This window comes from Oryza sativa, chromosome 2 (genome assembly GCF_034140825.1).
Source record: "Oryza sativa Japonica Group chromosome 2, ASM3414082v1".
Taxonomy (NCBI): Eukaryota; Viridiplantae; Streptophyta; class Magnoliopsida; order Poales; family Poaceae; genus Oryza; species Oryza sativa.
The window spans coordinates 7,217,220-7,234,253 of record NC_089036.1 but is presented as its reverse complement, the minus strand read 5'-3'; the positions used below and the strand labels follow the sequence as shown (position 1 = coordinate 7,234,253).

Sequence of the window (17,034 nt, the reverse complement as noted above, 5' to 3'; positions counted from 1 at the left end):
GTGGCTGAGCCATCTTTAGTCCCGGTTGGTGTTACCAACCGGGACTAAAGATAGAGCTGACCTTTTTTTTTTTTGCATGCCCCTGTTGCTGCATGGTTTATATATATATATATATATATATATATATATATATATATATATATATATATATATATATATATATATATATATATATATATATATATATATATATATATATATATATATATATATATATATATAAACCATGCATATATATGTTATGCAAATGCATTTGTATATAGATATATATATGAACAAAATATATTTACATTATAGAAAATGTGTACACATGCATATAGAAACATATGTAGTCATGTATTAATTACAATCCATTATATGTCCTAGCTAGCTACGATTTCGACGTAGTAGTACTCGCTGCTAGCTCAGAAGCTAAGGACCGGTGAATTGTGTTTCCGTCGTAGTAGAATTCACCCTTGGGATCAAGGATTTCTTCGTTGATGAATCCCATGAGTTGTTCTTGAACCGCCGCGATAAATTCCTTGTGTGTGGTCAGGTTATCCCTCATGCGAATAAACTATATGAATGTATGAAATTGATTAGTAATTAAACAAGAAATCGCTACGTAATGAAATTTTGAATTTATTTGTACGTACATCGAGCTCTCTTGTGGTGATGATTTGGTCTGTAAGGCAGTGGCAATACTCGCACACGTAATAGCCGCACAAGTTAGTTCCCTGCTTTTGCTTTGCGCACTACAAATAAATGACAAACAACGAGAGATCTAATTAATATACACTTGTATGTATTTGAATCGGAGAAATATAAATGTAGAGCATGTGTACTCACAGGAAATTTGAACTTCCGCCTAAGTCTTTCTCTCCATTTGCCGCGGACCAAATGACGGAACCGATACCAAGCCCTACATGGAGTTTAAAGCTATGATTCGTAGTAGCAATTAACATAACAAGATTTTCTTAATTAACAAAGGAACTTATGACGGTACCTGTCTACAAGTTCGAAAACCTTGTCAAACGTAGACTCTTTTTTATCCATTGAGTCATATACGTTGACGGTGCAGGCCTCCAGGTCGATGAGTAAAAGCACCCAGTGGAATCTGCAATGTGCGTGGGATGCATTACATATGAAACACTTAGCAAGTTCGTACGGGAATGAAATTTGGTATGTAGGAAGACAGTAAAATTAAACTAACTCTGTGTTGTATGGCAACAGTATGAACGTCTTGTAATGCTGCGCCTTCAGGAGATGGACGAGATTGTCCTCTGTTTCTTGTGGATATTGGTCGAGCATTGCGACGTTTACTTTCCGAGGGTCGATGAATCCAGTATCGACATTGTCTGGAAGGATACCCCTTATTACAACTGGTAGCAGTTGTGTCATCAACACGTGACAGTCATGAGACTTTAGGTTTATGAACTTCTTCTCCTTCGTGCTTATTATTCGCTTGATATTCGTGGAGTATCCAGACGGTACCTTTATGCTCTCCAAGCATTCAAACATACTTTCCTTCTCTGCCTTGCTAAGAGTGTAGCTGGCTGGACTCAAGTAATGGCTTCCTTTCTCCTTTGGTTCCGGGTGAAGGTCGCCGCGTTGTTCCATATGCTTCAGATCATTACGTGCTTCCAGTGTATCTTTCGACTTTCCGTATACACCTAGGAAGCCAAGAAGGTTTACGCAAAGGTTCTTAGTGAGGTGCATCACGTCGATTGCGTGGCGTACGTCCAAGAATTCCCAATATGGTAACTCCCAAAATATAGAGTTCTTTTTCCACATCGCCGCGTGACCATCTTCGCTCTCTATATGCTGGCTTCCAGGCCCCTTTCCGAACACTACTTTAAGATCTTTAACCATAGCAAACACTGTTTTCCCGCTGCGATGTTTAGGATTCGTACGGTGGTCGGCCTTATGTTCGAAGTGCTTGCCTTTCTTCCGTACCGGGTGGTTTGCTGCAAGGAATCGACGATGACCCATGTATACAACCTTCCTACAATGCTTAAGATACGTACTTTCTGTTTCATCCATACAGTGAGTGCAAGCCTTGTACCCCTTGTTGGACTGTCCGGATAGGTTGCTAAGTGCAGGCCAATCGTTGATGGTTACGAACAGCAGCGCTCGTAGGTTAAACTCCTCCTGTTTGTCCTCGTCCCACACGGGGACACCTTCCTTCTTCCACAACTGTTTAAGATCTTCGACCAGTGGTCTTAGGTACACGTCGATGTCGTTACAAGGTTGCTTGGGGCCTTGAATAATAATCGGCATCATTATGTACTTCCTCTTCATGCATAGCCAGGGGGGGAGGTTGTAGATACACATCATAACGGGCCAAGTGCTATGGCCGCTGCTCATCTCTCCAAAAGGATTCATGCCATCCGTACTCAAACCAAACCGTATGTTTCGTGCGTCCTTTCCAAATTCTTTAAATTTTCTGTCGATGTTTCGCCACTGCGAACCATCGGCGGGGTGTCTCAGCATCCCGTCCTGTTGACGCTCTTCAGCGTGCCATCGCAACATTCTAGCATTCCCCTTGTTCCTGAACAAACGCCTTAGCCGTGGTATTATAGGAAAATACCACATCACCTTAGCAGGAATTCTCTTCTTTGTTAGCTGCCCGTCAACTTCTCCTGGATCGTCCCGTCTAATCTTGTATCGTAGTGCTTTGCAAACAGGGCATGCTTCTAGGTTCTCATACTCCTCACCGCGATATAGGATACAATCGTTCGGACATGCGTGAATCTTATGAACTTCCAGTCCTAACGGGCAGACTATCTTCTTAGCCTCGTACGTTGTCTCGGGCAATTTGTTTCCCCCCGGAAGAATGTTCTTGACGAGTTTCAATAAATCGCCAAATGCCTTGTCACTAACCCCATTTTTTGCCTTCCATTGCAACAACTCCAGAGTGGTATCCAACTTTTTGTGCCCCTGCTCGCAACCTGGGTACAACGAAGTTCTGTGGTCCTCCAACATCTTGTCCAATTTATGGGCCTCCTTTTCACTTTCGCAGTCTTCCCTGGCATCCTGCAACATCTGACCAAGATCATCCGCAACGTCGTTACCATCAGCAGCTATTTCCTCCTCGCCCGTTTGATTTCCTTCAAATCCAACATACTGAGCAAAGTCCGGAATATTGTCGTCTTCCACTTCATCTTCTTCCATTTCAACACCTTGCTCTCCGTGGGATGTCCAACAATTATAGCTTGGCATGAACCCCGACTCAAACAAGTGGAAATGAATAGTCCTGGATGCAGAATACTCCTTCTGATTCTTACACTTATTGCATGGACAACAAATAAAACCCCTTTGCCTGTTAGCTTCGGCCACTCTCAAAAAATAGTGCACGCCGTCAATAAACTCTTTGGACCGCCGATCAGCGTACATCCATTGCCGATCCATCTACATGAGTCAAAAAAACCGCACACAAATAATTATTCTTACAATAATGACAGTCATACAATAATTATAAGATATCTTTATTCATACAAAAATCATAAAATATTACACCAAATAATTCTTAAAAACTATTTGTAAAGTTTTAAACTAATTTTAATGTGTTTTACTTCTTTTAATTTTTATTTTAGTTTGTTTTCTATTATTTAATATTAACTTTCACTAGAGTTTTCCTTCTCAACTATTTTATAAAACCTTGTTTAGCAAATGAACTAAATTTCTATATATTCTTTCTTCCCCACACACATTTTCTCTCTCATCAACTTACAACTAAATTTTGGAGACAAAAAAAGTGTGCAAAACATAGGTGCAAATGTAGTATGACAAAAAAAAACATTGGAGGATGAAGTTGCAAACCTTTTAGGCACCTCCGATTTGTATGTAATCACCAAAATAAATTCAATAGAAATTTTGGCATGACCTCCCCTCTTTTTTGAAGAAATTTTGAAGCTTGCTCGGGCAGCTGGAGGAGGAAGAAGACATATATATAGGGGTGGGACTTTAGTCCCGGTTGGTAGCACCAACCGGGGCTAAAGATCACCGGGATCATTAGTCCCGGTTGGTATTACCAACCGGGACTAAAGTTAAGATCTTTAGTCTCGGTTGGTAGCACCAACCGGGGCTAAAGATCACCGGGATCTTTAGTCCCGGTTGGTATTACCAACCGGGACACCGGGATCTTTAGTCCCGGTTGGTAGTTAAGATCTTTAGTCCCGGTTGGTGCTACCAACCGGGACTAAAGATCCCGGGGGGGCCTGACAGGTCCTGACAGCATTCGAACCGGGACTAAAGATGATCTTTAGTCCCGGTTGGTAACACAAACCGGGACTAAAGATCAAATATGCCCGTTACCCTTTTGAACCGGGACTAAAGATCATCTTTAGCCCCGGTTTTTATTGCATCCGGGACTATTGTGGAAATCGGCCGACCGACGAAAGATGGTTTCTACTTAAACAAATTATAGCTAGCCATTAAATCCTTCACATATTTAGCACATATATATAACACCTTATGTATTATGTATAATCGCAATTCCACATCACCTACTGTCAAACTTAAAATTTGCCACTCACAATTTATGACACGTGAGTTTTCATCTATATATAACATGTGAGTCCAGTGATGAATTCTTAATTGTCACTTGTAAGAGTAGCAAATAGTTAAATATCTCCTGTAAAAAGCATTGCAAGTTTACTGCCTACCAAAATTTGGTAACACCAAAAATTAATAGTGCTACAAGTGGTAGTAAAGTGAACAAAGCCCTGAGTCTTATTAGCACATTCTGAGCTCATTCGAGCTCGTCTCGTTGACAGCCCTACCGTTAGCCCACATCTTTGTTTTTTTTTTCATTTTAATAATAAAGGTTATAAAGACATAGCTTTAAATTGAAGGGTCAATTTGATCTATGCTACTGTAAATTTGGCTATTCAGAAAAATACTATTATAATTCGCCTATTCATAACCATGCCACTGGAATTTTACAAAATTAAAACCGTGCCACTGCCGTCACATTTTCCATCCATTCTCTTCCTTTTCCGTCTTCTTCCTTCCTTCTCCCATCATCTTCCCGGAGTCAAGCCGGAGAGGGAGCTTGCTGGCAAGGTGAACGAACCCAACCTAGAGCGTGGCGCGGATCCTGGCGTTGGTCTCCTGCAGGGTGCGGTCAAGCAGCTCGACACGCTCCCGCAGCTCTTCATGGGACTCCCTCAGCCGAGCCACCTCCCATAGCTCGCTCTATCAGGCGCGACTGGCAAATCCAGCGGTGGGCACGACCGACGAATCCGGTGGTGGCGGTGTCGGACGATAGTGGCGTCGGGCGGAACCGGCGGAAGCCTAGGCTGCGCGTCGAGAGTGACCGGCGGCGTGACCCTCTTCTTCCCCATCGCTGCTCGACCTCGGCTCCCGCTTTGGCCTCCAGGTCGGTGAGCACCTCACGCCGGCCGCTGTCCCTCACGGCGGTGTTCTCCCTGCTCTCCTCGTCCGCAGGCCTCTCCAAATGCCTCCTCGCCGCCTGCCGCGAGCGCCGCAAGCGGCAGGACACCTCTCCACCGTCTTTAAGTCTTCGTCGCCACCGTCAGGCCTGCTCGCGCCATGCCGTGCCAGATCCACCGACGCTTGCTCCACCACCGAAGCTGTCGAAGCTCGCGGCGGCCATGGATGGATGGACGACCGCCGGTGGCATCGCCGCTACCGCTCCCGCGCGAGATCTCGCGTGCTTGGGTCTCGCTGCTGACTACTCTGAGCTTGCCAGCTTGGCTCTCGGAAGAAATGCGAGAAAGAAGGAGCCGCCACTGCCGTGACGCGGTTCTATTTTTGTAAAATTCCAGTGGCACAGTTACGAATAGACGAATTGTAATGATATTTTTCTGAATAGCCAAATTTGCAATGGCATGGATCAAAGTAACCCTAAATTGAAAGCCATCCAGATTTTGCATTTTGCTGCGTTTACCAGCTGAACATGATAGCACCATATATTTAGGGGATGATAATCTAGCTACACGGTTACACCCTAGCTAGGTAGGTAAAATTCAACTAACATGTCCGATATATGAAAGCTAAATTGGCTATGCACATGAGCACATCCACTCTGTGGATGTAGAGGATGGGCTATTATAGTTTCATGAATAGTGATGCTATTGTCATTTGAAGATCAGTAATGCTATTGTCGTAGGGATGAGCATCCGTAATTAGTGCCCTAAAGATATAGGCTAACTCTCTTATAAAATATTATGCCTTAATATCGTATCAAGTTTGGATATTCTATGGCATTCTTTCGTGTTTAGCTACCACTATATTGATTTTGTAACCCGTTTTATTTTTTTAGATAATGGATTAAATAAAACCTGGCCTCTATATCCTGAAGGATGTACACAACCATAGTATTACATCATCAAGCACTTAGGCTTACAAACAGGTTCAAAAGCAAACGATGCCGTAGGAGGCGAATGGACGACAAAGACATCCAGAACAAGTCTCACAACAAAAGATTTTATCTAACACAATTCAATCTTCCTCTTCAATTCCACCTAGATTTTGAGTAGAATTCCATAATGATAACTTTCAATTTTAGGCACCCAATCTTTAAAGCTTTCTCATCACCTTCTTTAAGAAGCAAAGACCACTGGCGAGCCCGATGCGTTACCCTGAAAATAACCTGCAAGAGAGAGTTAATACTTGAGCCATTTAAGACTACATCATTACTAGCAAGCCAAAGTGACCAATAGATATTGAATATCGGTTTACCGCCCTATTGTTTTTTTATACTTTCTGTGCGCCAGGACCACACAAAAAGATAGTAATACTCACAGCATCTATACTACGTTCTTTATATATGCAGCACACCTTGAACCACTTAATTCCTACTCCGGTATATACGGAGTACATATAAATAATTGGTGTCAATGTGTCATGCACCAGCGCCTGAAATCACGGAGAATAGACATCGATGCTTCCTGACAAAACTTCACTCCATTTGTTCACTGAACCATACACATATAGACACCTAGTTGTATAAAAATATATCTCACGCGTTACTAATTTATGTGTATAAATACAAGGCATATATACAGCCCTGACGATCGAAGCACGTACACTACTCGATCCAGCACATCATCATCATATCGATGAATTTTCTGCCAATTGATCAAAGCGGAGCCGATAATCAGGGGCGGAAATGGCACCCCCTTATTGCCGTCGTCCTCGTCGTCTTGGCCTCCGCGGCCGCTTCACTACCTCTGTAAGCACCTCTGAGACACTTGGCAGATATATCTTGAGATTGTCAAAGTCGTCAGGGACGTCTTGTTGTCACCCGTATATACTGTCTATAACCGAAAGAATAATTAGCCATGAGAAAAATTAAAATCCAATCCCATCATACTAGGAATTAATAGCATATGCACGCGAGGATGAGAGCAAGTATAATAGTGATCTATAAGCTTACTATAAGCTTATGTGGAGGAAAGAGATAAACAAAAGAGAATGGTGTTGGCTCTCATGCAAGAGCTAACTTAACACAAGCTCCAAGACAAATAGATTAAATGTATGAGTGAGAGATAGAGATAGAAGAAGAAAATTATAGGTAACCTTATAGCTAATCTATTATATGTGTTGACTTTAGTATAGGTTAGGGGCGCGGGCGCCGCCTCCCGCCGGCTGCGCCGGCTTGGCTGCCCTCGGGCGTGCCGAGTGGCTGCTGCGTGGGGCCCGGCCGTCAGCCGCCCACGCCCTTAGGTGCGGCTGACGCGTGGGACCCACGGCGCTGGCCGGTGCGAGCCCGGGTGCGCCCGGTCCACCGTGGACCGTGAGGCTGCCGCGTGGGCCCCACTCCCGTGGACCCGGTCCGCGCGCCCCCTCCCCTCGGCTCACGCAATAAACCCTTTTTAAATTAAAATTTAAATGAAGAAATTCGCAAATATTCATTTAAAGAGCATATAAACTTCAAATAGCCATAACTTGGCCATTTGAACTCGGAATTGGACCGTTCAAGTCTCTAATTTTTCCTTAAGAAGTCAAGAACCCATTTTTGTGCTTTGTTTCTGCTTGTTATATGGAGTTTATTAGAGTAAAAGCCTTTTCTTTTCCGTTGGTCGTGTAGACGCTGCAGCTTCGGAAGATCCGCTCTTCGTGGAAGTTGAAGCCGACGTTTGGGAAAGCGAGCAAGGCAAGTCACATCATCCTTGAACATATTGAATCCCAGTTTATAAAATTATTTTGATTTAAATTATTGCATTACCGCTTTGTTTAAATTCCCGCGTTATCACTGTTTTATTTAGCCATGCCTATTTACCTTTGTTATGACCTTATTATTATTGTTATTGTTATTATTACCTTGTTCACCCTAGAATAAACAAAACACCAACTAGTGGACACTCTACTCATGGTACCACTAGTATGATTTTAGGTAGATGCTTCGCTGGTTAATTATGCAACATTAGGTGGTTTTACAACTCTAGACTTTGGGAATATTCATATCACCTGGACACTATGGAATGGTTGGATTATTGTGGAATTGGATTCACACCTCCCCCTCTATTCAAAACCCTCAAAATGGTTTTAGGCTGGGCTCGGGGTGCATGGTTTTGACAGTAGCACCTCGGCCATATAAGGACCGGTCATCGGGCCTCTGTTGCAAAGCACTACCGTACTTCCACATGTCTAGTGGGTAAGGCTTAGTTTGTGTGTCGCGTCCCAAAACGACTCTAAAATACATCCTCAAAATTATGCATAGAATAAGTAAAATCCATGTGAAAGCCTCCAACAATTAAAATGTGCAAAGTTAAAAGTCAAATAAGGTTTGGAGGATTTTTGTATATTTCCTAAAAGCCTAAAATGCGTAAATAAATTTTAGTGGAATTTTCAGAGCACAAATAATAATTATTAAGAAATAAACAAAGTTAAAAAGGTTTTATAAAAAGAAAAACCCTAAAAAGTCCTTTTTCCCCCCTTCCCCTCTTGGGCCGGCTCGGCCCACCTCCCTCCCTCTCTCTCCTCTTCCCCCCGCGGCCCAATCGGCCTCCTCCCCGCGCGCGTGCCGCTGACGGGCGGGCCCGCCCGCCACCCTCGCTGACGGGTGGGGCCCACCCGTCATCCCCTACCTCCCGCCGCTCCCGCCGCCTCGCCCGTGCCCTAGCGCCGCCGCCGCCGCGGATTCCGCCGCATCCCGCCGCCCCCGCGTGCAATAAAGTGAGGGGAATCATTCCCCGTGATTCCCTCTCCCTTTCCCCCCATTTTTCCCTCTCTCTCTCGCGTTCAAACGGGCGGATTTGCCCCCGCAAATCTCGCCGGCGCCATTGATGGAGCCCGAGAGCGCCGCGCCGGTTTCCTTCTCCCCCGGCCGCCCTCTCTCACTCCCAACACTATATAAACGCTCCCCGTGCCTCCCTCCACCGTTTCCGCCACTCGCCGCTCTCTCTGTCCGCCGGAATCGAGCTCGCGCCGTCGCTCTCTCTCTCCGCCGTCACCGCCGAGCTCCGGTCCGCCGCCGTCGTCGCCTCGGACCTTCTCCCGCCTCGGCGTCGCCTCCTTCGGCTCCGCCGCGTCCTCGCCGACCTCGTCCACCCCTCCGTTTCGCCCGCCGACCGCCGGAACGCCGCCGTCCCCGTCGACCCGTGCCGCGCCGCCGCCTTCTTCCGCTCCGGTCGCCGTTCCCGTCGTCGTCGTCGACCCGGGGTGAGCCGTGGACCGCCCATTTCGTTTCCCCCTTCCCTCCCCTCTCTCGGCCGCCGCTCCGCCGTGCCTATGGCCGCCGCCGGCGACCATAGGGGCGCGGGCGCGTCGCCTCCCGTCGGCTGTGCCGGCGAGGCCGCCTTCGGGCGCGCCCCGCGGCTGCCATGTGGGGCCCGGCCGTCAGCCGCCCGCGCCCTCGGGTGCGGCTGACGCGTGGGACCCACGGCGCCGGCCGGCGTAAGCCGCGTGCACCCGGTCCACCGTGGACCGAGAGGCTGCCGCGTGGGCCCCACTCCCGTGGAACCGGTCCGCGCGCTCCTCTCTCCCGGCTGACGCAATAAATATGTTTTTAAATTAAAATTTAAATGAAGAAATTCGTAAATATCCATTTAAAGAGCATATAAACTTCAAATGGCCATAACTTGGCCATTTGAACTCGGAATTGGACCGATCAAGTCTCTAATTTTTCCTTAAGAAGCCAAGAACCCATTTTTGTGCTTTGTTTCTGCTTGTTATATGGAGTTTAGTAGAGTAAAAGCCGTTTCTTTTCCGTTGTCGTGTAGACGCTGCAGCTTCGGAAGATCCGCTCTTCGTGGAGGTTGAAGCCGACGTTTGGGAAAGCGAGCAAGGCAAGTCACATCATCTTTGAACATATTGAATCCCAGTTTGTAAAATTATGTTGATTTAACTTATTGCATTATCGCTTTATTTAAATTCCCGCGTCATCACTGTTTTACTTAGCCATGCCTATTTACCTTTGTTATGACCTTATTATTATTGTTATTGTTATTATTTCCTTGTTCACCCTAGAATAAACAAAACCCCAACTAGTGGACACTCTACTCATGGTATCACTAGTATGATTTTAGGTAGATGCTTCGCTTTTAATTAGGTAACATTAGGCGGTTTTACAACTCTAGACTTTGGGAATATTCATATCACCTGGACACCATGGAATGGTTTGGTTATTGTGGAATTGGCTTCACACCGCTCCTTCTATTCAAAATCCCCAAAAATGGTTTTAGGCTGGGCTCGGGGTGCATGGTTTTGACAGTAGCACCTCGGCCATATAAGGACCGGTCTTCGGGCCTCTGTTGCAAAGCACTACCGTACTTCCACATGTCTAGTGGGTAAGGCTTAGTTTGTGGCTCAGTCTAGTCATAAACAAAAGTACACGGATGGAGATGGAAGAAGTCGGGGGTCGATGGACATCTCTAGGACAAATGAAGGCTACACGAGCTGCGGCCCGGTAGTTGAGATGTCATGGCACAGGGCCGGTGTCCTGCTGCTAGGGGCTCAGTCCTGCCTGCCTGTCCCGGGGGTTCCGGCCGTAGGTGGGATTGGGTCGGTACTCTTGTCTATGGCTAGGATGGGTTGGAAACTATGTCACGTCTTTCGTCTGTATACCGTGCTGGTATGTGGCACGTGGTTACACGTGAGGAAGATGTGTCTTGTGGGTAAAGATGTACACCTCTGATCAGAGTATAATCTATTCGAATAGCCGCGCCCTCGGTTATGGGCAAGCCGAGCAATGTACCCAAGTTAGTGTTTTAATTCTTAAAACCTGCTTAACAACTAAAATGTGGAATGGTTGGCCTGGGTTGGCTTGGGACGAGCTGGGACCCAGGGTCGGGTTGCCAGTTCGGTCTGAATCATCGTAGGCGTTGGGTTAAGGCAGGTTCGTGTGGGTTCACGGCCTTGATAAAAAAATATTGTATAGTACTAGAATCGTGTTTGCAAAATAGCCCTAAGCAACTAATGTCTTTAAATGCTGTCTACTGCAACCCTAACCCTTTATAGTATAACTCCTTTGTACTCCCTTGCATTTATTCTGCACTTGTGGGTGTGTCTTGTTGAGTACGGTGGTTGTACTCAGTCTTGCTCAATTTTTCCCAAACCCAGAAGAGGAGTTCCTGGAGGATGAAGGCTTTGGTGTCTAGCTCGTGCCTGCCGTCAAGTGCCTGTGGTCGTCGCCCTAGTCTTCCGCTGTTTCTCGTATGTCTTTGTGTGTGCTGGGCCTTCGCTGCCCATGTAATAAATTAACTATTTACGCTTCCGCTTGTTAAACTCTGAATTGTATCAACTTTTGGTGTACCTTGCCTCCTGGGACAAGGATTAATGCACGCACGTAAGGAACGCCCGTTGGGTTATTTCCGGTCGTGACAAGTTGGTATCAGAACCCCCTTGACCCTAGGACGAGCCGTAGATCCCAAGCCTTAGCAGTATTTTCGAAATAAAAATCCTCTGTTATTTGTGAAAACCCTCTAGTCTTTCTCTGTCTTGCTGCTTCATTTATCGCCAAAATCTGCCCTTTTTAAATGTTGCTTTTCTTTTTGTTTGTAGATGGCCGGCAACGTCACCCGTCGTGGTTTGGACATGACTGGTTTCGTCTTGGAGCTGCGAGGCATGTGCGTTGTCCTGGGGTATCCACATGGAGTGGACTACCAGGGCAGGCCGCTTCCGGAGCAGGAGGGTGACGATGCAGAGCCCCACGCTGCTTGGGAGGTCACTGCAGTGATCCTCGCTGGCTCTCCCGAGCGGACTTCGCTGGCCGTCACCGCGGGTGGAGATTCTTTCCCCGCCGCTTGCCAGAGCGCCGCTCTCCTCGCCATCGGCACTCTTCACCAGCACTACCCGGACGAGTTGCAGCACTCGCCCTACCGCTACCACCCTCGCCGCGGAGGAGCCCGCGACTACGCCACCTTCCGGGATGCTAGCTCGGAGGATGACGCGACCATCCTGCACCTGGCGCGCATGGTGGAGGCGTACGACGCGGCTCGTATCGACTTCCATCAGATGGTGCGCCGTGGGATGGCCGAGAACAACATGAAGATCCTGGAGCTGCGTCAAGAGAACCTGCAGCTCAAGAAGGACCTAGACGCGGTGGAGGCGCAGCTGCATCAGCTCAAGATCGCTCAGGGAGAGGTCTGCCGCCCCAAGCGTCGCCGCGTCTGCCGCAGCCAGAAGATCACCGCCCGCAAGAGCACCTCCAGGCCCGAGCTTGTTCGTCAGTCCCTGGCGTGGACTTGCTTCGTCGAGACCCCTCGTGCCAAGCCTGCGCCCGTGGTTCCCCAGGAGGGGGAAGCCTCCGGCGTTGGTAGCACGGAGGATGCGCTGTTGCTCACCTTCCGTCCTGGCCCGTCGCAGCGGTAGATGAGCAGTTAGTAGGCTTGCGCGTGTGTTCTTTCTCGTTTGTCTTCTTGTTGGAGTTGTGTGGGGCATGGTTATGCCGGTGTGTGGTATAACTGTGTCGGAGCCTGTCTTTATTTTATTTGCCTAAGCAACTTGAACTTTAATGAACCAATTTAATAGCAGTAATAAATTCAAGAATTATGGTAGTCGTGGATGGTTAGCTTTAATTGTCAGCTCTCTCTGTTTGCTGGTTCTGTGTGGGGTTTCCAGATGGTGACGACCAGGAGAAGTGCTGCCACCGGTGATGGCAACCAACCTGAAGGCAGCAACCACCACCACCAGGGCAGCCCACCTCCACCTCCTCCTCCGCCTCCACCACCACCACCAGACACCAACGCCATTCTCACCCAAATCCTCGCCCAGCAGGCCAACATGATGACTGCTTTCCTCCACCACCTCCAAAATCCGCCACAACATAATGCTCCACCACCACCTCCCCAACACTCTAAACTCGCCGAGTTCCTCCGCATCCGCCCACCTACCTTCTCTAGCTCCAACAACCCCGTGGATGCGTTGGATTGGTTGCATGCCGTGGGGAAAAAGCTAGACACTGTGCAGTGCAGCGATGAGGAGAAAGTTATCTTCGCCGCCCACCAGCTGCAGGGGCCCGCATCTCTATGGTGGGACCATTTCCAGGCTACGCAGCCAGAGGGGCAACCTATTACTTGGGCCCGTTTCACCGCCGCTTTCCGGAGAACCCATGTGCCCGCCGGAGTCGTGGCCCTTAAGAAAAGAGAATTCCGAGAGTTGAAGCAAGGCAACCGCTCCGTGACGGAGTATTTGCATGAGTTCAACAACCTGGCCCGTTACGCCCCGGAGGATGTGCGGGAAGATGAGGAGAAGCAAGAGAAGTTCTTGGCAGGAATGGACCCTGAGCTGTCCGTCCGTCTAGTCTCTGGGGACTATCCGGATTTCCAACGTCTGGTGGACAAGAGCATCCGCTTGGAAGCCAAGCACAAGGAACTGGAGTCGCACAAGCGCCGCTTGGCGAATTTCCGCAATCAACAGGGTGCTAACCAAAGGGTCCGCTACACCAATCCCTATCAGGGGGATCCTCCTCGCAGCAGCAACAACAGCAGCAGCAACCTCGCTCCGCGCCTCGACCTCAATTCGTGGTGCGCGTCCCACAGCCGCAGCAGCAGCAGAATCAACAAGGGACTCGTGCGCCCCGTCCTCCTACACCAACTGTGCAGCCTGGTCAAGGCCGCAAGGACGCTCAAGGTCCGCAGCGTCTGTGCTTCAACTGCTTCGAGCCCGGGCACTTTGCGGATAAATGCCCAAAGCCGAGGCGTCAGCAAGGCCAAGCGCCTCCCCGCTCCAACAACGGTGGGAAGGATGTCATTCGGGGTCGGGTGAACCACGTGACGGCCGAGGACGTGCTGACAACTCCAGACGTCATCGTTGGTACGTTCCTCATTCATTCCATCCCTGCCACCATTCTGTTCGACTCTGGAGCTTCCCACTCGTTTATATCTGTGCCATTCGTGGGGAGAAATCAGTTGGGGGTAGAAAGGCTTAGGAACCCTCTGCTCATCACCACCCCTGGAGGGGTTATGACAGCAAAGTATTATAGCCCTGCCGTCCCCATAGAAATTCAGGGGATTCCTTTTCCCTCGGATCTGATTCTGCTAGACACCAAGAACTTGGATGTGATCCTTGGGATGAATTGGTTGGCTCAATTCCAAGGAGTAGTGGATTGTGCGAGACGCACTGTCACTCTGTACCGAGGGCCGGAACAACCGGTTGTTTTCTTTGCACCCCCAACCTCTGTCAGTAGTTCAGAACTCCATCAGATAGGACTGTTAGAAATCCCCATCGTCAGAGAGTTCGGAGACGTGTTTCCGAAAGAACTACCCGGCATGCCGCCCAAACGAGAGATTGAGTTCCGGATAGATCTTGCTCCAGGAACCACTCCTCTGTACAAGCGACCCTACCGTATGGCAGCAAATGAACTGGCCGAAGTCAAGAAACAGTTGGAAGAGTTGAAAGAAAAGGGGTATATACGTCCGAGTACTTCCCCCTGGGGTGCTCCTGTGATTTTTGTGGAGAAGAAAGACAAGACGAAGAGGATGTGCGTTGACTACAGAGCTCTCAATGAAGTCACCATCAAAAACAAGTACCCTCTTCCCCGGATCGATGATCTGTTCGATCAGCTTAAAGGTGCCACTGTATTCTCCAAGATCGATCTTCGTTCCGGATATCACCAATTACGTATTCGTGATGAAGATATTCCGAAGACCGCATTCACCACGCGATACGGACTGTATGAATTCACGGTGATGTCATTCGGTTTAACCAATGCTCCTGCCTTCTTCATGAACTTAATGAACAAAGTGTTCATGGAATACTTGGATAAGTTTGTTGTGGTTTTCATTGATGACATTCTGATATACTCACAATCCGAGGAAGACCATCAGCACCATCTCCGTCTGGTATTGGGAAAGTTGCGGGAACATCAATTGTATGCCAAACTTAGCAAGTGTGAGTTCTGGTTGTCCGAAGTCAAATTCTTAGGGCACGTGATATCTGCTAAAGGAGTTGCTGTGGACCCCGAAACAGTGACCGCCGTCACTGATTGGAAGCAACCCAAGACAGTCACTCAAGTCCGCAGTTTCTTAGGTTTGGCAGGATACTGCCGGAGGTTCATCGAGAACTTCTCCAAAATCGCTCGACCCATGACACAGTTGTTGAAGAAAGAAGAGAAATTTGTGTGGAGCCCGCAATGCGAGAAGGCGTTCAAAACTCTCAAAGAAAAGCTGGTTGTCTCGCCAGTGTTAATCTTGCCGGATACTCGCAAGGATTTCATGGTGTATTGTGACGCTTCGCGCCAAGGATTGGGGTGCGTGCTCATGCAGGATGGTCATGTGGTGGCCTATGCCTCACGCCAGCTACGGCCTCATGAAGGCAACTACCCTACCCATGATTTGGAGTTAGCTGCGGTGGTTCATGCTCTAAAAATCTGGCGGCACTATCTCATTGGGAATCGCTGTGAAATATATACTGATCATAAGAGTTTGAAATACATCTTCACTCAGTCGGACCTGAATCTTCGGCAAAGGAGATGGTTAGAACTCATCAAGGATTATGATGTGGGAATTCACTGTCATCCTGGTAAGGCCAACGTGGTCGCCGACGCTCTAAGTCGAAAAAGCCATTGCAACACTCTTAACGTCCGTGGCATTCCACCCGAACTTAGTCAACAGATGGAAGCCCTGAACCTAAGCATAGTTGGTCGCGGATTCTTGGCTGCATTGGAAGCCAAGCCTACCTTACTCGATCAAATCCGCGAGGCTCAGAAGAACGATCCGGACATACATGGACTCCTCAAGAATATGAAACAGGGTAAAACCGCTGGTTTCACAGAGGATGAACACGGAACCCTATGGAACGGAAATCGAGTATGCGTTCCAGATAACAGAGAACTTAAACAGCTGATACTTCAGGAAGCCCACGAAAGTCCTTATTCCATCCACCCTGGCAGTACGAAGATGTACTTAGACTTGAAGGAGAAATACTGGTGGGTTAGTATGAAGCGGGAAATTGCAGAGTTCGTGGCCCTTTGTGATGTGTGCCAGCGTGTCAAGGCAGAGCACCAACGACCGGTCGGACTTCTCCAACCTCTCCAAGTACATGAATGGAAATGGGATGAAATTGGGATGGATTTCATCACCGGACTTCCAAAGACCCAAGGTGGATATGATTCTATATGGGTAGTGGTGGATCGATTAACCAAGGTAGCTCGATTCATTCCTGTGAAGACCACCTATGGAGGGAACAAACTAGCCGAGCTCTACTTCGCTAGGATCGTGAGTCTCCATGGCGTTCCCAAGAAAATCGTATCTGATAGGGGAAGCCAATTCACCTCTCACTTTTGGAAGAAGCTCCAAGAGGAGCTGGGTACCCGACTAAACTTCAGCACTGCATACCACCCGCAGACAGATGGGCAGACCGAGCGTCTAAATCAGATCCTAGAAGATATGCTTCGCGCATGTGTCCTGGATTTCGGGAAGACCTGGGATAAGAGTCTCCCCTATGCCGAGTTCTCCTACAATAACAGCTATCAAGCCAGCCTCAAATGGCACCTTATGAAGCGTTGTATGGGCGCAAATGCCGGACACCGCTTTTGTGGGATCAAGTTGGGGAAAGCCAAGTGTTCGGGACTGATATCTTGAGAGAAGCTGAAGCTAAAGTCAGAACCATTCGGGATAATCTAAAGGTGGCACAGTCCCGGCA

General features: G+C 48.0%; 1 protein-coding gene across 2 annotated transcripts; it reads left to right on the top strand.

Annotated features, from left to right (window-relative positions):
- Window positions 1–7,030: 7,030 nt before the first annotated feature.
- LOC136355438 (uncharacterized) lies at window positions 7,031–12,948 on the top strand. 2 transcript variants are annotated; one of them, XM_066308001.1, is made up of 4 exons: window positions 7,031–7,180; window positions 8,039–8,104; window positions 10,173–10,238; window positions 11,953–12,948. In XM_066308001.1, the coding sequence occupies exons 1-4, from the start codon at window positions 7,118–7,120 to the stop codon at window positions 12,760–12,762; spliced, it is 1,005 nt and encodes a 334-aa protein (XP_066164098.1). In that variant the 5' UTR covers window positions 7,031–7,117; the 3' UTR covers window positions 12,763–12,948. The 2 variants fall into 2 exon arrangements, 1 of the variants encoding a protein (XP_066164098.1); XR_010739690.1 differs by lacking the exons at window positions 7,031–7,180; window positions 8,039–8,104; window positions 11,953–12,948 and adding an exon at window positions 9,045–9,612 and having other exon boundaries at window positions 10,173–10,303.
- Window positions 12,949–17,034: the final 4,086 nt, after the last annotated feature.

Coding starts and splice junctions, on each gene's coding strand:
- LOC136355438 (XM_066308001.1), top strand. CDS start 7,118: ATGGCACCCCCTTATTGCCGTCGTCCTCGTCGTCTTGGCCTCCGCGGC. Junction 7,181..8,038: donor GCGGCCGCTTCACTACCTCT/GTAAGCACCTCT, acceptor TTGGTCGTGTAG/ACGCTGCAGCTTCGGAAGAT. Junction 10,239..11,952: donor CGTTTGGGAAAGCGAGCAAG/GCAAGTCACATC, acceptor TTTTGTTTGTAG/ATGGCCGGCAACGTCACCCG.